The 21,906-nt window shown below is 55.2% G+C and overlaps 1 protein-coding gene across 3 annotated transcripts in view; it reads right to left on the bottom strand.

Annotated features, from left to right (window-relative positions):
• EBF4 (EBF family member 4) overlaps positions 1 to 18,913 on the bottom strand; it is a 57,988-nt gene extending 39,075 nt beyond the window's left edge. For all 3 annotated transcript variants that reach the window (XR_011996956.1, XM_072736232.1, XM_072736233.1), the window contains exons 1-7: positions 18,584 to 18,913; positions 17,958 to 18,079; positions 7,029 to 7,185; positions 6,827 to 6,890; positions 6,602 to 6,657; positions 5,101 to 5,174; positions 3,623 to 3,691 (exon numbers count right to left, since the gene is read on the bottom strand). Coding sequence is in view for 2 of the 3 variants with exons in the window: in XM_072736232.1 (XP_072592333.1) it covers positions 3,623 to 3,691; positions 5,101 to 5,174; positions 6,602 to 6,657; positions 6,827 to 6,890; positions 7,029 to 7,185; positions 17,958 to 18,079; positions 18,584 to 18,898 (857 nt within the window). In the remaining variant the exon portion in view is untranslated. The remainder of the gene's footprint in view (positions 1 to 3,622; positions 3,692 to 5,100; positions 5,175 to 6,601; positions 6,658 to 6,826; positions 6,891 to 7,028; positions 7,186 to 17,957; positions 18,080 to 18,583) is intronic.
• Positions 18,914 to 21,906: the final 2,993 nt, after the last annotated feature.

Here is a 21,906-nt window from a genome sequence, read left to right as displayed (position 1 = left end):
AAAGATTTTATTTATTCATTTGAGAGAGAAAGCATGAGAAGGGAGTGGGGGAGGGGCAGGGGGAAAGGTAGAAGCAGCGCCCGCACCCCCCTGCCCTGTTGGGCAAGGAGCTCCATCCCAGGATCCCGGGATCCTGACCTGAGCTGAAGGCAGACGCTTAACCGACTGAGCCACCTAGGTGCCCTTAAGTTTCTCACTTTAAATTTATGACCACAAACCTCCGGCAGGCCCTTGGTGCTGCTTGGCAATCACATGACATTTCCACGGTCCACTCACTCTCCTGGACAACTATTTTATGCCCCAGTGTCTCGTTCTCCATCCTCATGCTCAACTGTTGATCTTCCCAATTCACTGAGCAAACAAAGCAATCAGGAAAGAACATCTATCTGCAAGCTCCCACATTGGAAGTCCCAATTTGCCGGCTTCGGGGCCCAGGCTCTCTGACTTCCTTGCTCTGTCTGTGGATAGCCGCCTATGTTCCCAGCTAAACCACTCCTCCCCCTGTGCATGGGATCTTATGCCCGTCGCTGACACAGGACATGGCTCCAGCAATTTCCCCTCTGTCTCCTGCATCATCATTTCCCTCCTTACCTGCTGGGTTTTCTCATTGGCATATGAAGAAGCTGTATTTTCCCCTGAGCCTGTATTTTTTTCTGTGTTCCTGCCACCACTTCATTTCTCTGATCTCTTTAAACTCCAGAGCTCCTCTGTTCATTTTCTCTGGTCTTTCTTCTCCTGTTCTCAGACACCCTCCTACCAGACTACTGACCTTCCAATCTCCTGAAACAGCTGTTGCTGAGGTCACCAATGTCCTCATTGCTAAATGTAATGGTGAATTCTTAGTCTTTTTTATCAAACTCTGAACACCATTTAGTGCAGTTGACTGTTGCCTCCTTTTTTGGAATAGTTTCTTACCTAGACTTCTAGAGTATTCCAATTCTCTGATTTCCCTCTTGCTTCCCTGGCTGCTCCTTCTCATTCTCCTTCACTGGCTCCACATCTCCATGGCCTCTAAACACTGTACATACCCATACCCCAGGATTCAGTTCTTGGACTTCATGTTTTCTTTCAGCATTCATTCCCTTGATGATTTCATTAATTCAGATTTATATCTGCAGCCTGGACCTTTCCCTCAAGATCTGTACTCATGTTTTCTACTGCTTCCAATCCCCTTCCCCGGATGTTTGGTAAGCATCTTCACACTTCCTCATCTGCCTCCTCCCAAACCTGCTTGTCCTGAAATCTTTTCCTCCTCAGTAAATAGGAACTCTGTCCTTCTAGGTTGATGAGGTCAGACATCTGGGATATGTATTTGACTGCCCCCCCCCTCTGTCAATTTGTCTCTCCTTCTATGACAAATCCTGTCAGTCCTGCCTATGAAATATATTCAACTACTTCCTGCCACCACCTCCTAACACCCCCTCTATAAAAGCCTCTACTTTCTCTCACCTGGATAACTGTATTGGCTTCCTAACTCACCTCATGCTTCCACCCTTGCCTCCTACAGGTCATCTACAACATACAAGCTAGAGTGATTTTGCTAAAATGTAAATCATCTCATTCTGCTCGAAAACCTCCCTACCACCCCTGGCTTCCATGCCACTCAGAATAAAAACCAAAGTCCCGGGATCCCTGGGTGGCGCAGCGGTTTGGCGCCTGCCTTTGGCCCAGGGCGCGATCCTGGAGACCCGGGATCTAGTCCCACGTCCGGCTCCCGGTGCATTGGGCCTGCTTCTCCCTCTGCCTGTGTCTCTGCCTCTCTCTCTCTCTCTCTCTCTCTCTGTGTGACTATCATAAATAAATAAAAATTAAAAAAACAAAAACAAAACAAAACAAAAAAAACCAAAGTCTTTGTAATGGTCTATATGCAACTTACAAGGCCCTGTCTGCATGGTTTTGCCTTCCTCCGACCACACTGTTGGTTCCCCAACACCATCTTTTCCTATGGTCCTTCATTCTAGTCACCTGCACTTTCTTGCTGTTCCTCAAACATACCAGGTCCACTTTTCCTCTGGATTCAAACATGGCTTCCATCCTTCCTTCCTTCCAGTCTTGGCTCAAATGTCATCTTTTTAAGGAGGCTTTCCTTAAATACTCTAAAATTGCGATACCCCCTTCCTGGGCACTCTGATCTTTCCTGATGCTGGCTTTTTCTCCTTAGCTGTTACCACCATCTGACATAATATATGTTTCATTCATTCAGTTCACGTCCATCCCCCCAACTAGATTGTAAGCCATAAACACAAGCCTTTTGTCTGTTTTGGTCACTGCTTAATCCACAGAATATAGAAGAGACCCTGGCACAGAGTGAATATTTAAAAAAAAATTGTTGAATGAATAAACAACGTATTTAATTGGCCAGAGTGTGGGCAACAGGCATTCTCAAAAGTGCTGATACGAATACCAATTGGTGTAATCTCCACAGAGGGCAAATTGACAATAACTATTAAAATTACAACTGCACATCTCCTCTGACCCAGCAATTCTGCTTCTTTAATATCGTTCATATGAATGCATATATGTGCAAAGTGACACATGGACAAAGAAGTCACTGCAGCATATTTTATTCCTGAAAAGGAATGAAAATGCTCCAAATGTCCAGCAATGGCAGACTATTTAAAGAAATTATAGTTTATCCATACCATGGAATATTTTGCAGTAGCAAAAAAGAGGAAAGAGACTTCTTGTGTTCTGTTATAACCTCCCAGATATGCATGTTTTTTACAGAAAAGAAAAGGTGCTGTAAAGTACACTTAGTATGCCAGGAAAGGTACAAAAAGAATATATATCTGAATATTCTTGTCTATGGGCAGACAATTTCAAGATGTCCAAGAAACTGCTAACAGTGGTTGCTTAACTAGAGGGGAATGGATGGGTCAGGAGCAGAAGTGGAAATCTTTTCGCTATAAACTCTTTTAAACTTGATTTTTTGCTTCTGTAAATGTTTTATCTATTAAAAGGAGGATAAGGCAGGGTTTATCTTCCAATATGGAACAATCCGTAAGATATATTGTCACAAATTTTTAAAAAATATGGTAAAAAAGAGTGTGCACCGTATGCTGTACGGATGGGTGGGGTACTTTTGTACCTTTTGAATTTTGTACCTTATACATGCATTTGCTATTCAAAATGAAATAAAATAATTTTAAAAGATCACGATGGGAGAACGCATTTTTACATGCATCACCTCAACAGTCCTGTGACTGACATCCACCAAGTATGTCCCCATTTTTCCAATGAAGGAAATGGAAGATCAGAGAAGCCAAGCCAAGCAGGCAGAGGTGGAAGTGGACCGGGGGAAGAGAACTTGCATTTCCCTGCCTTTCCCACGCCGGCCCCTTGGTCCCCCCAGCCACTCTCTGGGCTCTGGTTCGCTTCTTCCCGGTCCCGCCCCCACCCTCTGCCCTGGCTCTCTGGGTTCTTCCCCAGGGAACAGATCTCCTAAGCCCAGCCCAAGAAGTCAGCACCGGGGCTTCACTCCGAGGCCAGGGACTGCAGCTCCCTGGTGTCTTGACAGTTTCGCTCTGCTTACAGCCACCAATAGGGGGCGTGGGTGTGCCACCATGTGTGCGACTGAACCCAGCCCACCCTGGCCTCCCAGGGCCTCCTCCCCAAGCTGTACCTGTCAATGATGACCGGGTCAGAGGGCGTCTCATTCCGGTTGCCGCAGCTCTTGCGGTCACAGCACCGGCTGGGGGAAGATAAAGAGAGGAAGAAGGAGGAAGGGAATGAAGGAGGTGTGCGTGTGTGTGTGTGTGTGTGAGCGTGCACACACAAGCTTCAGGTTGAGAATGCTGTGTCCTGGGACACCTGGATGGCTCAGCGGTTCAACTCTGCTTTCGGCTCAGGGCGAGATCCTGGAGTTCAGGAATCGAGTCCTACATCGGACTCCCTAAGGGGAGCCTGCTTCTCCCTCTGCCTGTGTCTCTGCGTCTCTCTCTGTGTGTCTCTCATAAATAAAATCTTAAAAAAGAGAGAGAGGGCAGAGCCGGTGGCTCAGCGGTTTAGCGCCACCTGCAGCCCAGGGCGTGATCCTGGAGACCCTGGATCGAGTCCCGCGTCGGGCTTCCTGCATGGAGCCTGCTTCTCCCTCTGCCTGTCTCTCTGTCTCTGTCTCTCTCTCTCTGAATGAATAAATAAATAAATCTTTAAAGAGAGAGAGAGAGAGAGAATGCTGTGTCCTGTCTCTGAGTATGGCATCCCTGGTCCAGAAGGCTCACTCTCAGGAGCTTGGGATGAGAAAGGTCCTTCGCAGGGACCTGGAGAGCCCAGTCCTGAGTGTAAGATTGGCCAAGAAACCCTTGCCCCAAAGGCATGTTGCTCCCGGAGGATTCAGGAAAGGCAGACTGCAGGCCACCTCCAAGGACATTTTAAATATATATATATAGCAAAGAACTCAGATTGTAAGCATGCAGCTCAGGAATTACCAAAAAGTGAGCCCACTCAGGTAACCAGTACCCAGACCACGAAAGGCCACATGATCAGCACCTCAGAAACACCCCGCCCCCTGCCCCACTTCTTCCTTGTCACTACTATTTCCAAAGGCAACCAATGTCCCAAACAGATTTTTGAACATGATTTTCTTTTCCATGCACAAGGGACTGCCTCTTAAGACCCTGTATGATAGGCATCTCATGGGGAGACCTTGCCTAGAAATGCCAAGCTCTGGGGTAACAGGGAAGAAGAGCCAAGAGCTATGTCTGCCCCACCCCCACCTCCCCTGGGAAGGCAGCAAACCCTGAGGCTCATCTAGGAGGCAGCAAAGTTTCCTCTCTCTAGCTCCAGAGCTAATCCAGGAGGCCTAGCCCTGCCCCCACCTCCCCTGCAAGCCTCCCCTGAGCTTTATTAGTTAAGCTTTCCAGTGGTGGCAGGAGGCCTCTTTTACAAAAACACTTGGAGAAGCCACATAAACAGGCCAGGCTAATGGGGCCTCAAGGACCCTCTCTTCAGCCAGCACTGTGCTCAAGGGCCTCCCTCCTCCCTCCTCGCCTCCCCCAGCCCGGCTTCCTCAGGGAGCTGTGAGGGGCGTGATGGCAGTGGTCAGGGGCAGGGCCTGAGGGGGACCAAGTGGCAAGGTGCAGGTGACCCAAACCTCCTCACCTGCACATGATCTCATGGGTGAGCAGCACTCGGCACATTTCGGGGTTCTTGTCCTGCCCCTCATAGATGATGGCCTGGGGGAGAGGGGGTGTGCACAGGCTCAAGGGGAAGGAGGCTCCTCTTAAATCCAGGTGTAGGGGAGAGATGGGTCCTGCCCCCAGGGAAGATCATGCCCTCCAACTCACTCTGGGGTGCCCAAGAAGACAGAGCTGGGATCTGGGCTCCCCAAACCAGGACCACCACCAGAGGGCTGCAGTGGGCAGGAGTGGCATCAGGTAGGTCTACAGATTCTGTTTGTCCACAGGCAGCTCTTTCCAGAGCCAGCTTTGTTTGGGGCCAGGGAAGTCCTCAGACCACAAGGTCAGGCTGGGTGGGGTAGACACACTCCGTGTCCGCTGTTCCCATGCCCCTAGTGGACCTCTGCCTCCTGCTCACAAGTATTGTCCCTCTGGGCTTTCCTCATTGGTGTGATTCCTCTCTCCCTGGACCTCTTCCAACCCCTTCTACACTTGTCCCCACACAGTCCCACTGGCCACTGTCTGGTCTGCCTCCCATACCACAGTGACCACAGGCTTTCTAGAAACAAACCATTTCTTCCTCTATGCTAGGATTGGGTAGAGGCTGCTGGAAGACTGTGGGAAAGCCTGTCTCCACCTTGCATTCCAGACCACGGATAGGCCCATTTGTGACTCAGCCCTGTTCTTTACCAGAATGCTTGAGGTCTCTGAAAAGCCCTGACACTCTGGGGCCCTGCCTCAGGCAGGATCCATCAGGATTTACTCAGGTTTCAATTTCTCCAAGCTCCTAACGCTGGCCCCCGAGCCTCCTGTGACCTTCCATCTCAGCAAGGAACTAAGGATCTGCAATAGAAGCTCTGGGACCCCACCTAGTCCCCTTTACTGGACCAGTGTGCCTATCCCCCCAGCTGTGGTTAGTGTAGGCTGCTAAGGGCTTTCTCTTGAGAACTAACCTCAGCAGATAGGAGCTGCCTAGCTTGGAAACATCTGGAAGGTTACACTCTCCCCTTGGAAGTGGCCCCCAGCCAACAACTGACTGATACAGGGTACAGTGATCCCGGAGTCCCAGGATCATGTCCCACATCGGGCCTCCTGTCTCAAGGGGGACGACTTTGGTGCCATTCCTTCTCTAGAGCTCCCTGGGGATCAGGCTGAGGCTAGACCACATCCTTGCTGAGCCCTGCTCAGCCTTCTCTGTCCTGCTTCCCTTCCTCCCCTTCTCTTGAGAGCTGTACCCCTGCTTCCCCGTAAAGCACAGGCACCTGAATGCCCATCTAGACTGGTCTTCTAGCGGATGCAACCTAAGACAGGGCCTTTGTCTTTTCCTAGATTGGAGGGCAAAGCCACACATCCTCCTGCCATAGGAGCTGGACCAGTGCAGATGAGGAGCACAGGAGAGGCTGGGGCAGGGCTAAGGAGGCTCACTCAGATGGGGTTCCAAGAGGATGGTAAGGTGGGCGCGAGCATGCCCTGGGCTGGCTCACCTGCTTGGACATGGAGTCAATGAGGCGCACATAGAGGTCCTGCTCTGTCCGAAGTCCTAAGGGTGGGGAGGCGGAGAGGGCTTGCTGTGACCTCTAGTGACTCAGCTACACTCCACCCCCTGCCCCCTGGAGCCAGCCCCTCCTCAGCCCCGAGGAATGGGGCAGTATATGTCACACAGGGTGCGGGAACCTAGACCTCCTGGGGCAGTGGCAGGACTCGCTCACCATTGTTATACACCAGCCGCAGGCGGTAGTGGATTCCGTTGTTGGTCTTTTCAGCCCCCGGTTCCTGCAACCGCAAGAGGGGGAGGACGCTTGCTCGCTGTTCCCACGGACCCGGCGCCTCCCTGCCCCCCGTTGGGCTGCCGCGCGGGAGGGGTTCCCTGAAGCCCCGCCCCCCGGCCCCAGGAGCCCACGAGCCTCTCACTCGGTCCTTTTCCACGAAGTCGATGAAGGCCGTGCGCTCCACCTCCACGGGCTGCCCCTGCCGGTCATACATGGCCAGCACGAAGTGGAAGAAGTTGGATTTCCTGAGGTTGGACGGCGGCTGCTTCTCAAAATGCGCGCGTGCCAGGCCCACGCCGCTGCGAGGAGGAAAGGGGGTTGCAAACCACCGGAGGCTGGCCCGGGAGAGAAGGACCCCGGCGCCTCTGGGGCGCCTCTGGCCCGGCAGGCGGGCTGCTCAGGGCGCGCGGCCGCGGCCAGGGCCTGGGCAAGAAGTCAGACGGGACGGGCCCATTCCACCACCCCTGCCAGGGATCTCGTCCCAGACACGCCTCCGCGGACGGCGGTGACCCCAGCCTGCTCTCCTGGGGACAGGAGACACAGCAGGTGGTAGCGGAGGCACCCTTGCCAGGCCACCTCCCAGGCTTTTCCCTGGGCCCCACATTTTGAAAGGCAGATCTCTAAAACCAGAGGTAGGCATTGCCCATCTAACAGTCCTGTGACTGCTCCTTAGAGCGTCAGAGGGCAGCTAGGAGCTTCTGGAACAAATAGCCCCCTGTCCCCCAGCCCACCATTGGGTTCATGAGCCCATGGCATCATCTGGAAGATGATGGTGATGGTGATGTCCTTCATATTCTCAGAGACATTGAACTGTCCCCAGCCGGGACCCTAGGCTATGTCTGAAGGCAGGGGGTGCACCCCTCAGGTGTACAGGGACTTGCCTTCACACTTTAGGAAAGCTACACACTGGCTCCCTTGGACAGGAGGATCTTCTGCTCTAGCCACGCCAAGGGCTTTCTCCTGGCTCATCAGAAATGAATCCAAGGGATGCTTGGGTGGCTCAGTGGTTGAGCGTCTGCCTTTGGCTCAGGGTATGATCCCGGAGTCCCAAGATCGCGTCCCACATTGGGCTTCCTGCATGGAGCCTGCTTCTCCCTCTGCCTGTGTCTCTGCCTCTCTCTGTGTGTCTCTCATGCATCAATAAATAAAGTCTTTACAAAAAGAAAAGAAAAAAAAAGAAATTATTCCAAAAAGGGGCACCCCCGGCTGGCTCAGTTGGTGGACATGTTCTTGATCTCTTGATCTCGGGGTTGTGGGTTCAAGCCCCATGTTGGGTGTAGGGAGAGATTACTTTAAAGTAAAATCTTAAAATAAAATAAAATAAAGTAAAATCTTAAAAAAAAAAAAAAAAAAAAGAGAGAGAAGAAAAAGAAATGATTTCCAGAAGCAAGGCCTGGCTGGGCAAGAGGAAGAGGAGAAAAACAAAGGCCCTGTTCACCAAGTATTTCTTCAGCCCCAGAGATGTACCAAGCCCAGGACACAGGGCACTGAGTGGGGCCAGAATTAAATGCCTGGGAGAGAGGGAAGACAGATACAGAGAGCTATAACACAAGACAAAGTGGTGAGTGTTCCCTAAAAGATGTTACTATACAAAAAACAAACCCATAGAAGCAAAGGAAGAAAAAAAAGGAATTATTTCTGCAAGAGTTGAGAGGAAGCCTTCATGGAGATGGTGGCTTTCCCCCCGGTTCTTGAGGAATGAATAGGAGTCCAACAGTTGTAGCAGGCAATGGGGCAGAACAAACAGCATGAGAAATGGCTGTGAGTGTGAGGGTTGGTGTCGCTGGACCACAGATTTTAGAAAGTGCAGTGAAGAGAAGAAAAAGTTGCATTGGAAGTGCCAAGTCTGGAGAGTCACAAAAACCAGGCCATGAGTTTAGACTTTCTTCTCTGGGCCAAGGTTTTGAAAAGGGTGTTCCTTGGGTCTCTCATGGGTTCAGATCCTCCCTCTAGAAAAGCTGCTACAGTCACAGTTGCTGGGAAATGAGGCTTTATAGCACACACAAGTGTATGTAGGGGGCCCTGAGACACCGTCCAGGAATAGACTTTGCTGGACTTGGCTGAGGCTAGTGCCCCCCATGTGTGGGTGCCATTTTGGCATGATCCCCACTTCCTGGTATTTATGCCTTTGTGTAGTGCCCTCCCAGACTGTATCTGGGTTGGTCTGTGTGGCCAATAGAATATGGCACAAGTGATGACATATGATTTCCAAGGTTAGGTTATAAAAGACATGGTGGCTTCTGCCTTGTTCTGTTGGATCAGTGACCCGGGGCAAAGCTGGCTGTCATGTTGTGAGGACACTCGAACAGCTGTATGGAAGGTCTACATGGAGAAGAACCAAGGTTTCTTTCTTACAGCCAGCACTTAGCTTGCCAGTTGTGTGAACGAGCCACCTTGGAAGAAGATCTACAGTCCCAGTGAAGCCTTCAAAGGACTGCAGCCTCAGGAGAAGCCCAAAGAACTGTGTGAGGTAATGGATGTTTGTTGTTTGACCTTGCTGAGTTTTGGGCTAACTTTATGTATCAATAGATAACTAATATGTCAATTTTGTTAAGGGACTAGGGTTGGAGAAATACAATGAAGGGCCAGCAGAAGGTTCTGAAGCCAGGCGGGGCTTAGAAGCTGCTGTGGGTGGGGAGGGTGCAGTGTGGTGGGAAAAGAGAAGCTGCCTGAGAAGGTGCCACAGGGATGCAGAGGAGAGCATGAGGGAGTGCTGCCTTGAACCATTCAGAACAGAGTCCCATCATGGATGTGCCACTGAGAAAATATCTGCCATATTCATCACTCCTTAATGCTGTTCTTCACATAATTTTAAATCAACTTACTTACTCTGCTTCATGCAAAACCATATCTGGGATATCCTGTTTTTACTCGTACATACCATAATAAATACATAAACAATAGAAGGACAATTGTTCCACCTCCTTAAGCCTGTGTGGGAGCCTCGCTGGTCCTTGTGAAGTGCTGATTTTAGGGGCAGAAGTGATGGGTCTTGCTAGTCTCTGATCAAGGGGGGTTGGAGGGCACCACCCATACCTTCTCTTCCCCACCAAAGGTTCTTTCTACATGTGTCCCTTTCTTGGGGAGTCCTCCTCCCTCCAGCTTTCCAACTCCTCTGCCCTCTCCTCCTGTCCCTCTCAGGCGACCAAGTCCTTTCCAGGGCCTTGATGGTCCAGCTCCCCATTTGCTCAGAGGCAGGGAAGCCCAAAGAGCTTTGATCACAGCAGGTCCCTGATTACTGCTGATGAATATGCTAATAAGGCAGCAACACTGACTCCTCCTTCTGGCCCCTGGTCAGGTTCCAGGACCACTTGAGGGGAGAAACGGTGGAAAGGAGTGGGCTTGTGGAATCCTCCCATATCACTATGCCCCTTATACCGTCAGCTAGACCAGGAAAGGTGCCTGGAAGGCTCTCAGACAGAAGGGCTGGAGGGCTCAGAAAAGGGGCCTTACTTAATAGAGAAGGGGTGGATGCTGAGCAATGACCCAATCCCCTGCACCATTCAATATTCCCGTTCTTCACAGACACCCCTGCACGACCAGGCCAAGAGTAATCAGTGATGCTGGCATGAGTTTCCTTTCTCATCCATCTCTCTTGGCAAATATCAGTCAGTCCTGGGCTGCCAGCTCCTGCCAGTCTTCTAAGGACCAGACCTGAGAAGTCTGGCCTAAGTCCCAAGCCAAACTCCCTTCATGGGGCTGCCCTCCATACAAGAGGGGATTCCTGGGGAGAGAGGTCAGGAAACCAAGGGACAGGAAAGAAAGCAGGTACCCTGCCCCCTGCCCAGGGCCTGTGGACCACTATCCAGTGCTGCCAATGAGGAGGGGGAGGGGACGCAGAGGGGGTTGCACTGCCTCACATGCCTATGCCTGACCCCGAAGTGGGGTGAGGCTATGTTCCACTTCTCCTGAGGCAGACCAGCATCATCCTCCCTTCCCCACCTTGCTGAGTGGGTCTGAGGCACCCTCATCCTCCAGGGGTCACACCCACCCAGGTAAAACAACAGGACAGGTGGCTAGTTTACAGTTCCTAGAGAGGATTAATATCAAGAACAGGGACAGAGGGGCACCTGGGTGGCTGGTTGAGCGTCTGCATTTGGCTCAGGTTGTGATCCTGGGGCCCTGGGATTGATTCCCACATTGGGGTCCCTGCAGGGAGCCTGTTTCTCCCTCTGCCTATGTCTCTGCCTCTTTCTGTGTCTCTCATGAATAAACAAATAAAATCTTAAAAAAAAAAAAAAAAAAAAAGAAGGGTCAGCCCAGGTGGCTCAGCGGTTTAGTGCTGCCTTCAGCCCAGGGTGTGATCCTGGAGACCCGGGATCGAGTCCCACGATGGGTTCCCTGCATGGAGCCTGCTTCTCCCTCTGCCTGTGTCTCTGCCTCTCTCTCTCTCTCTCTGTGTGTGTGTGTGTGTGTGTGTGTCTCATGAATAAATAAATAAATAAATAAATAAATAAATAAATAAATAAATAATCTTTTTTAAAAAAAAGGGACAGAACAGTAGGAGTAACAGCTCCAGCCCCCCATCTCCTCGCCTCCCCCCACAGAACTCCAGAGTGGGCAAGACCCCTGCTGGGCACACCCAGTGCTACTCCTGCTCTGTGAATGTCTCTGGTTTACCCTGTTCATACCCCTGCTGGACATGTGAGAGGCTCAAGGTGAAATAGAAAAAGTTTTGCTTCAAAAAGCCATTCTCTTACTTCCTATGAACAAGAGACAGATAATCACAGAAGGCTCAGTGCATCAACAAGAACATGAGGTGGATCTGGGCTATCTCTTCCTTCTCCTGGTTCCTCTGTGCACCTCCACTCCCAATCCACATGCCTAAATGAAAGTGCAAACCCCAAAGGGAGAGGGTTGGGGAGGGGAGAGACTTTAGCTTTCCCCCCCTTGGGAAGAACTGATGCCCTTGTAATGAGAAAACAGATCAAAATTAAAGAACAGAAAGAAAGAAAGAAAGATCGGCTCAGTTCAGAAAATGGACACAGGGGTTGGCAGAGAGGTGGGAGTGCTCCTGCTGGGTGCAGCCTGGGTGCAGAAGTGTGGGAGGTGGGACTACTGTCTGCTCTCATACTAGCTTAGAGACGGATGTGGATGAAGGCCAATGTCTCTGAATCTGTGGTCTCCCAGGTGGGGTTGCCCTATACCGCCACTGGGGTGAGGGGAGTAACTGCCAGGATGTCTACTGTTATGAATCCCTTATCTAAAAAGAAAAAAGGGAAGCAGGAGTAGAGTCCCTGAAGTCTGGAGAGGCTACGATTCAAATGCCAACCGCTTACGTGGGAGGTGATTCCAGCAAACACTTGGCTGGGCTGGGGAATAAGAAAGAGAAGGAAAGGCACTCCTTAAAGGGTGTATTATCTATGAGTTACCACTGTGGGCCACTGCAGCTTGGTCCTGGTGGGAGCTCGGGAAACAGTCTAGAACAGGTGCTTCAGAGTTATCTGCCAGAGGGCTGGAGGAGGGACCTGGGATAGTTATCCACCAACGTGGCTCCTGGGGCGTCATTTCTGGCGTGCAAGTGGGCAGAGCTGGCTCTGGCAGCCTAAGAAAGTCTCAGGAAGCAGACGATGGGAGAAGCAGACCCTTTACCAATAGCCCGGGGTAGGGGGGGATATGGGTGGGGTAGGGTACCAAATACCAGCCATCCAGAGGCCAGCAGTGTGTTAGAAGCTGGTAAAATTACAGCCCCAAGGACCGACTGCAGCCTGGCAGATAGGCATAAGAACTGCCTCACCTGGTACATGTGTTGCTGGAGCCTGTAATTCTGAAAAATCTCATTCACTTAGCATCATTAGCGCACAAAGTATGCCACATGGGTGCCTTTTCCAGATAAATGCAGCTGAATGACGAAAACAGCCACATTAATCACTTTTGTGAGACTCCAAAAAGAATTACATATCTCTTGGCTTGCTTAAAAAGATTGTTTTCGACAAAATGTTCAAGAGTTTCCTATCAACTCTGGAGTGTGCTGAGGGGTGGGGGCATTTGCTCTCATACTAAAGAACCCAGACATGGGAGGAGAAAGTGCTCATTTTCATATCTCTACCATGGACTGCTACCCCCCTTCCCATCTTCTGTTCTGGAATAGCCCATAAGTTGAAGGCGACAGTGACAGAAGAGCTTTGGTTTGCGTAGCTACTTTATGGTCTGCAGACACCTGCTTTGTAGCAAGCATGGATGTGCATGGGCTTCCTGAGTACTATGCTGGGAACCCAGGTTAAAGCTGACACCAAGGACAACCCGACCTTCACAGCTGAGGCCATTCAGGTGGCCTGTGCTTGGGGGATGTGTGTGGGGACATGCTGGGGGCTGCAGAGCTATCTGGCTGCTATTACTGGGGTCTCAGCGCTCCCTGGAGATGCTCCTTCGCAAGGCGGGGCAGGATCCACCAGGGCCCTTCTCTGGGTAGCTGCTGGACCCTGCCACAGCATTCTAGTTCAGAGAGCACTGCACCATCTCAGCTCTGTCCTCAGGAGGTCACTTGGGGCTCCCCACATCCCTGACTGCATGCTTATAATAATTACGAGCAATTTAAAACAGGTATCCCAAACCCCTCAGAGGACAAGTGTCCCAGGCTGGAGTTTGGCCTCCCACAGGGGTATCCTTGGACTTTCTGGCCATCCCCCCATCCCCCACCAAATCTGAACTCTTGCTCGCCCTGATAGCCCAAGGTTCTGAGCAGTGCCTTGGCTTCGGCCTGATCTGCCTCAGAATCTGGGATGCTGGGGAAATGGGGATAAGCCCCAAGGTCATCTGCAACAGGGGAAAGCTCCTTTCAACCTGTCCTCCCCCACAGGGTGGAAGGAACAAAAAGTATATGTCTCCTGTGTCTCATCTAGTCTCAGCTTTCCCTGAAGTCTTGGCTAATTGCAATCTTTCTTCTCCCCATCCTGGCCCACTACCTAGTTCTCTCTTTTCTCTGTGTGCTCTCTTCCTCTAAGTGTCCCACTGGCCCTCCTCCCTGCAGGCCACCCCTGGGCCCTTTGGACCACTGATAGCCATTGCGCTGGGCCTGGCATTCCTGGCTCCAGCCAAGATCTGTTGGCCTAGCCCTGCCAAACCCAACTACAGAGGCTAGCCGAGCCACAGACCAGGAAGATAAAAGCAGCCCACTGGGGCATGCCCACCTTGATGAAGTGGGCAGAGCGGGGACCTGGAGGCTCTGAAGCTGTGTCCAGAGGGAGGGGAGGCTTTGGGGCTGCTTCATATTCCCTACTCCCACTGCCCATGGGGCCAGGGAGGTAGCAGCAGCAGCAGCAGCAGCAGCAGCAGCAGCAGCAGCAGCAGCGGCGGCGGGTGGGTGGGCTCACCTGCCACAGGAAGTTGTCTCAGCCACCAATGTCCCCCCAGGGAGGTGGGGGGAGGGGAAGGATCTCACTAGAGCCAGGTCCCCCACCCCTCCTCTTGCCATCCATTCCACCTAAAGGCTGCCCACCCTGCTTCTCTCTGCCCACCCCCCTCACCGCCCACCCACAGGCCTGCCTGCCAGGTCCCAGGCTGAGGAGCGGCTATTAATTATTAAAGCAAACAAAAGCATTTCCTAGCAGGGAGGCTAGCACGCAGCTGCTTACAGGAAAGGCAGCCCAGCTGGCTTTCTCAGGGCCTGCTTGTGTGCTGGGATCTGCTTGAAGGGGAGGGCGGGCTTGGGTCCTGCAGGGGTCTCCCTGGGTTGGGAACCACATCAGGAGGGGAGGGGTGAGCACCCAAGCAAGAGGATGCGTTGCAGTCTGGGAAACATGGGTTGTGGCTGGCCATCTGCAGACTTGGAGATAAAGTGGCAGCACTGGCCAGGGGTCCTTGTGCAGAGCTCACCACTGGGAAGATCCTGCCAGGCCCCACTGAGCCAGACTTCCCTCCCCTCCCCTATTGCTTCCAGAGCAAGGGCACAGGGCCTCTCTTTTTTCCCTACCTCTCTTTTGCTCAGAACTTTCCTTCCTGTTGGGAGAGCCTCCCTCACTGATCTTGGCAGGTTCTGGGCCTTCTCCATCTCCACCTTCTGTAAAACTTGGCGTCATAAACCTGGGAAGCAGCAGCTGCCCAGTATCTGGCTCTTGGAGCCAGGTAGATGCTGGAGGCCACCAACACAGGGAGGGGAGCCCAACAGAAAGGGTTCTGGAAACTTTCTAGCATGCACTCCTGTCTCCTTTGGCAGATACTATTTCCACCCGGGTGTTGTGGACACAAGGACGAATAAGCCACCATCCTTGACCTAAAGGGAGGCATGGGCTGGTGGGGCACAGCTGACTCTGGCCTGTGGCCAACATCCTTGGTCAGCCCTGAGAACTCTTCCTGAGGTCTGGGTGGGAGGGTGCTGATATAAGAGGGGCTGGGGTGGGTCCCCCCCCGGTGGGTCCCCCCCCAGACCCAAAGACTTTATTCAGTGCACATGTGGGTGCTTGGGGCCAGGGGAACTGTTTCAAGAAGCATCATTGGATGCCAAGCATCATGACAGTGCTGGAAGGGGGTTTGGGGTCAGACCGTGGTGAGCCCTGAATGCTGAATACCTGGGAGGAAGTGGGGGTGACTGAAGTTTTTAATCTGAGAAGGGCAGGATAAAATAATAAAAGTTCTTTGGAAAAATTGCTCTGCTGCCCACCCTCCACCCCCCTGCTGCAGGACATGGCATAGTTTTCGGGGAGATGTGAGAAGCTGGGCAGTGGGCTAAGAGGCTGAGGTGGTAACCAGAGGTAGATTAACCTTCAAGCCACGGAGGAAAGAGGTGCAGGGCAAGGGGTGGCTATTATTAAAAGTTGACCTCGGGCATGAAGAGATATCTAGAAGCCTTGACAGTCAGGAGGCTGTGAAGCAAGGCATCAAAGACAACTGGCAGATCCCAAGCAGGCTTGGGGAACAGTGCTCCTGGGAAACTTGAGAGAAGGCAGGGAGAGGTTGAAGAGGGAGGTAGGGAAGGGGAAAGGAATGTTTGTTGCTGCTGTTTCAGGGTGGAAAGATCTGAGCCAAGAACTGGGGATGTGTGTGTGTGTGGGGGGGGGGGGGGGGACTGAGACACAAATGGGAGAGATGATGGGCCACTTTGAGAGGAATGAGGAGAAAGAATTAGCCTGCTCCCTCATGGAAGGAGATGGTCCAGAGTCAACCAAATGGGGGCTGGGGTTTGCTCCTAATCTGTGTCTCTGGACTGAAGTCTCTGGACTTGCAAATAAGGAGCCCAGGCCTGAAGAAATGCCCCTCTTCAAACTGAGGAAGCTTTTGGGGTCCCAGTGATGTGGCCCCCAGGACTTAGATTGGACACCTCAGTGCCACTCAAGACCCCCCCCCCCCCCCCGCCTCGCCGCTCCATGTGCAGACAGTACTGCTGATGGTCAGATCTTCTGGGAAAGGAGAGGATCCATCCCCACATTTCTGTACCCACATAGGCTACAAGAACCCCACATCTGCTTCCACATCCTTCACCTCTGCTTCCCCCTCATCAAACCTCCTAGCTTGACACACGGACAGAAGTTCGGGTCAGAGAGAAATAGGAACCCTAAACCCCAGGAGCCCCCCCCCGAAACTCTTCACCCACTCTTACAAGGAGCTCTTACCACAGCTGGTGGTGGAGAAAAAGATGGAACCCGCATTAAGGAACTGACCATCTCAAATTAAGTCAGAACCAACAGAAAACCAGGCAGGATACAGAACTGTATGCACAGTCCGAGAGAAAAAAAAACAAAAGACAAAAAACATGTGAATGGGGAAAAAAGACCAGAAGGAAAAACACTAACATGTTGATGGTAGTTGTATTGGAAAGGTAGAATTTTGGCTTCTACTTACCAATTGTTCTGGAATATAGTTATAACATGAGCAAAACTATGTACTTAATTCACAGGCAAAACCTTCTCCTCTTGAAGAGATGAGGTACAGGGTCAGCGCCTCTTCCCCCCCCCACCTCGGCCCCCAAGCACTCCCTGCTGACAGTCAACCAAGGACAGGACTGCAGAAACACAGGACACAGGTGCCCTTCGCAGAGGAGACAAGGTGTGTGTGTCTGTTAGGGAGGAGGCTGGGCTTGGGCTAGGAGTGGTGTCCCTGAAACAGGCCAAGGGAGGGGAATGTTGGGCCAGTGTGCCAGGCCTGGTCTGCCTGGCAACCCTCCTATCCAATCCCTTCAGGCTGCTGGACAAGCAGCTGCTCAGACCTCAGGGAAGCCCAGCTCCCACGTGCCCCAGAGGTCTGCAGAGGCAGGATCTCTACTAACCGCTGAGAACTCCCACAGGATATCTAACACCCCCTCTCAACACACACACATCCTGACGCTCACAAAGAGGGGCACAAAAAGTTTGCGGCCAGTTGTTGCCCGGTGCGTGTGTCTGTGTGTGTGCAGGTCAACAAATCCTTTACACTTCCTTTCCAAACCCCGGAGTTCATTCCGTACCCAGGCTCCGTGCCCAGACTCCTGCAAAGGCGGCAGAGGGGATGGGCATGGGTGCTGGGCTCCCAGGGGCCCTCTGCCTCCCCCAGGGCCCGCCAGGAGACCACTTTGCCGAGAGGTGGGACCTGACTGCCCGGCCCCAGCCCCAGCCCCAATCATTCCGGCCAGGGCGACTGTCCAGCTCGGCTCTTCCCCAGTCTTCAGCCCCCCAGCCGCTTCTCTGGCTCCCCACCTACCCCTCCTTCAGCTCTGAGGGGCGTGGGAAAGCAAAAAGGGGGCTGGGTTTTGTGCCTTTCCCGGCAGAGAGCCTCGGAATTGGACCAGGAGAGGCGCTGAGACTGCCCGCGAAGGAGCGGTTGTCTGTTACTCGACGGCCGGTGGCTGGGGTCACGGGTCGGGGACTGCGGGCAGCGGGGGCCCTTCTACTCCAGAGCCGTGGATCGCCCGGCCCCCGAGCGACCGCCAGAAATCAGACATCGGAGCTGCGATCGCGGCCGCGGTGCGGAAGCCCCGCCCCGGCCCGCCCCGAATCCTCAGGAGGCAGCAGAGGCGCTCGGGGCAGGGCGGGCGGGAGAGCCAGCGGGGCTGCCCAGAGTCGGGGCTGCCCCGCCGCCCGCCCCCGCGGCTCCGCCGGCCGAGCGAGGGCGGCGCGCAGCCGTCCAACCCCGAGCGCGCCGGCCGCGTCCGAGCGCTTACCTCTGCGCCGCGGTGCCGGCGTCCAGGATGCCCGCGCCCTGCATCCAGGAGCGCACCGAGCCCAAGCCGGCGGGCAGCAGCGGCTCCTCCTTCAGGTTCAGCCCGCCGCGGGGCAGAGCGTCCTGCGCGGGGAACATAGGGGCGCGCAGTCGGTGGGCGCCCCCGCCGCCGGGAGCGCGGTGCAGCCGAGGTGCGGGCGGCTCGGCTCAGCCCGGCCCGACGGCAGCGGGCGCCTCCGGCAGCGCAGCGCAGCGCCCGGTCCCGCGTCTCGGCGCGCGCTCGCCGCTCGGGCGCTCCCTCGGAGAAAGCGGGTCCGCGAGCGCCGGCGCCGTCCCCTCCCTCCCGGGCGCGGGGCGGGGAGATGCAGGGATTCCCCCGCGGCCTGAGCGCCGGCGGGCGGCCCGCGAGCGGGCGGGGAGGGCGGGAGCGGAGCCGGCACCGGGTCCGCGCCGAGGCGCCCCAGAGGCGCGCTCTGGCGGCTGCCCAGGGCCGCGGTCGTCGGAGGGGGGGCCCGAGCGCCCCGGGAGCTGCCTCCGGCGAGGCGGGGGCGCGGGGCCGCCCGCCCTTTCCCCCCGCGCCCCCCCACCTCCCGCCCGCCCGCGGCGCCGGCGCGGGGCGCTGATTACCATCCGGGAGGCGGAGGCTGCGGGCGCGGAGCTCGGCGGCGGCGGCGGCGGCGACAGCGGCGGCGGCGGCGGCAGGAGCAGCAGCAGCCGCGCGTCCCGGGGAAAGGCAGGGGCAGCGCCGGGCCAGCAGACGCCGCCGCCGCCGGAGCCCCGCGTGCCCCGGCGCCCCGGCCCCGCCGCAGCCCCGGGCGGCAGCACCTGGAGCAGCAGCAGCAGCAGCCCGGCCGACTCCCCCCGGGGCCCGGTTCCCGCGCCGCCCCGCCGCGGCCGCCGCCGGCCGCCGCTCCCCGGGGCCTGGCCGCGGGCCCGGGCCATCCCGCCGCCGCCGCCGCCGCCGCTCCCGGGGGAGCGGGAGTCGAAGGGAGGGAGCGCGGGCGGGCGGAGGGATGGCGGGAGCGGGCGGGCCCAGGGGACGGGGGCCGGGGGAGGCGGGGGCGGGGCGGCGCGGCCGGCCGAGGGGCGGCCGGGGACGTGACATCATCGGGGGAGGAGCGGCTGGGCCCGGGCCGCCGCGGCGGGGCGGATCCTGGCGAGTCGGGCGCGGGGGCCGGGGGCCGGGGGCTGCGGCCTGCCCGAGGCCGCGGGGAGGGGCGGGGGGCCCCGGCGGGCCCGGGAGGCCCGGGCAGGGGGCGGCGGGGGCTGCGCGGCGCGGGAGCCGAGCCGAAGCCGGAGGAGCGCGCCTCGCCGAGCTCGGAAGCCTCCGCCGCGTCCGGGTCGCCGCGGGACGGCGCCGGCTTCTGGCCTCGCCGCCCGCCCGAGCGCCCGCCCGAGCGCCCGCCCGAGCGCCCGCCCGAGCGCCCGCCGTAATCTCCTGCACTTGCTGCTCGTTTTGACGCCTCCGGGCTTTTGCTCCCGACGTGCCTCGCTCGCCCCCGCTGCGCTCCCAGCGTCTCTCCCCGCGAACCTGACCTCGGGTTAACCTCAGCCTGGGACTAAAGCTCCCGCTCTTAGCCTGGGCCCCAGACGCCGGCCCGCCGAGCCGGGCCCTGCACACCCCCTTCCCTGGGTTTCCTAAACCTAAAGCGTTTAGTTTCCAGCCTGTGCCTTTCTGAAGCCTCTTGATTTCTGATTCAAGTTGGACACTTAGGGCTCAGAGTTAGGACTCAGAGCCCAGCGCATCTCCTCCTCTCTCCCCCAGCATCTTCCTTCGCAGATTTCATTCCTTTTTTAAAATTAGTTTCTGGCACAGAAATCCTCTCAGCCTTGTTTCTAGGGGCAGAGCCATTTCTGCCCCATGCCTCACACTCTGGCTTGATGTGTCCTGGCTGAGCTTTGAACACACCCGGGATGAGTCCAGTACTGCCCTGCAGAACAGCATGCGGGTGGCCTGCCCTGCCTGCTGTTTGCCCTCTCAGATACCCCTGGAATATCACTTTCCTGCCCCCAGCTGACTCCCATCCTCTGTTGGGGAGCCCCCATGTGTGCAGTTGGTGGTGCACCCCACGTTGACCTAGATGAGGGGCCCCAGGGGCACTGCCGGGCTCCCCTACCTTCTCTCTGACTTCTTTCCTCTTTACCATCCCTCTCTCTCCATGCACCTGCACCTGCAGGGCCTGTGGCTCCCACTCAGACTTCTCCAAGTGTCAGCTTTTACCCCAGGTGAGATGATCAAAGGTAGGTCTCTCCTTAAGGTGAATTCTTCTGCCAGGCTCTTTCTCCATCTCCTTATCTGACTCTACTCTTTGTTCTTCCCAGCGTGGTCCTGGATCAGCAGCAGCGGGGCGGCAGCAGCACTTCCCGAGGACTTGTTAGAAATGCAGAGTCTCAGGCTCTGCCCAGGCCTGCTGAAGCAGAACCTACATTTTAACAAGATCCCAGGCCATTTATGTACATGTTACGTTTGAGAAGTGTTGCTTTAGAGAACCGTCCTCCCCCAAAGCGTTCCATACTTGCTTCACCCCTCTCTACAACCTTCAACCCTACCTCTGGCTCTCTGAATTTCCAGCAAGCAGCCTACCTCTTACTTCATGGAGAGGATCCGAGGAATGGTGGCAGGGTCCTGCTGTCTCTCTCAGCCGTTTGTGGTTTCCACCCATTCTCAGTCTTGTCAACCATTCTGTTCTCTCCTTGCACCCCCAGTAACATGTGGGCTCTGGAGCCTCTTTTCTAAGTCCCGTCTTCTGCACCTCCTGGTGTTGCCCCATCTGATCGGTTTGGTTTGTGTCTTGGACCTCCTTTCCTTTCCTCTGCTCAGACCTCCCCATTCTTAAAAGAACCCTCCCCTTGTCCCCGCCTCCTCCTCCAACATGTGCCCCTCCTGTTTCTGAGAGTCTCTGGGAGCACTCCACCAAGGATGCCTCGCCTGCCCCCAGCAAGCCACTTCCCGAAGCCCTAGTGGTCTGGCTCCCTTCCAGCTCTGCCGCTGTTTGCTCTCCTCTCAGGCCGCAGGCCCCCTGATTCCCTGCGGCACTAGGCTCTCCAGCCCTCCACCTCCTGCACACACCCCAGGGAGAGCCATCCTGATGACCAGAGCTCTTTGCCTCTCTTGCCCCTGCAAGCGCCCCAGGCTGCCGCTGCCGTGCCTCCCTTCTTTCTCCCTTCTTTCCTCAGAGATCCCTGCTCTTCCTTCCCCAGCCTCAGAGGCCGTCTTGGGGGCTTGATCTTCTAGTGGGGGCCTCCACCTTGAGTCTGCCAGTCCTGAACAGCAGATGGTGAGCTGGGTTTGACTCGCGGACGAGCGGAGCACCTGCCTCCATGGAGGGTCCCTAGCACGAATGCTCTGTCCCTGGGCCAAGAATGAGGGTGCTTTGTCTCTGCAAACCAGCCCTTCCTCCCACCCCCTTCCCTGTGTCTGTCCATGGCATCTTCTCCTAGTGCCCATCAGGCTTGGGGCCAGGAGTTCATCTCTGATACTTTCCTCACCCTGACCACAGCTACCTCCTGGTTGGATTGTAAGGGTTCACCCTGTAGGTCCACGTCCCTGCCTCGGTACCCACGGTGAATTATCTCTAACGGTGAAACTCACTTGTCCTCGACTGGACTCCACTTTGGCTTGGAGGAGAAATCTGCCCTTTTCTAATGCTGGCCTTCCTGGCTATCTCCCTGCCCCCAGCTGCACGCACCAATCACACTCCATCCTCCTACCATCACTTGCTTAGAAACTTCCAAATGACTCAAGTGGCTCCCCAAGTAGACATTTAGGGACTCAGTTTAGGAACAGTCTAAGCCCCTTTGATGCCTGATCCACATGTCTTTTGCCAGTCTTTTCTCCATTCCCTTTCTGTGCGAGTTCCTGGCTTGCCTGACACAAAAGATCTGACTCTTTCCCAAACACAGATTGCCACTGCCAACACCAGGCCTTTCTTCTATGGTTCCTGGGTGGT

This window comes from Vulpes vulpes, chromosome 14 (genome assembly GCF_048418805.1).
Source record: "Vulpes vulpes isolate BD-2025 chromosome 14, VulVul3, whole genome shotgun sequence".
Lineage (NCBI taxonomy): Eukaryota > Metazoa > Chordata > Mammalia > Carnivora > Canidae > Vulpes > Vulpes vulpes.
This window is presented reverse-complemented; position numbering and strand designations above follow the sequence as displayed.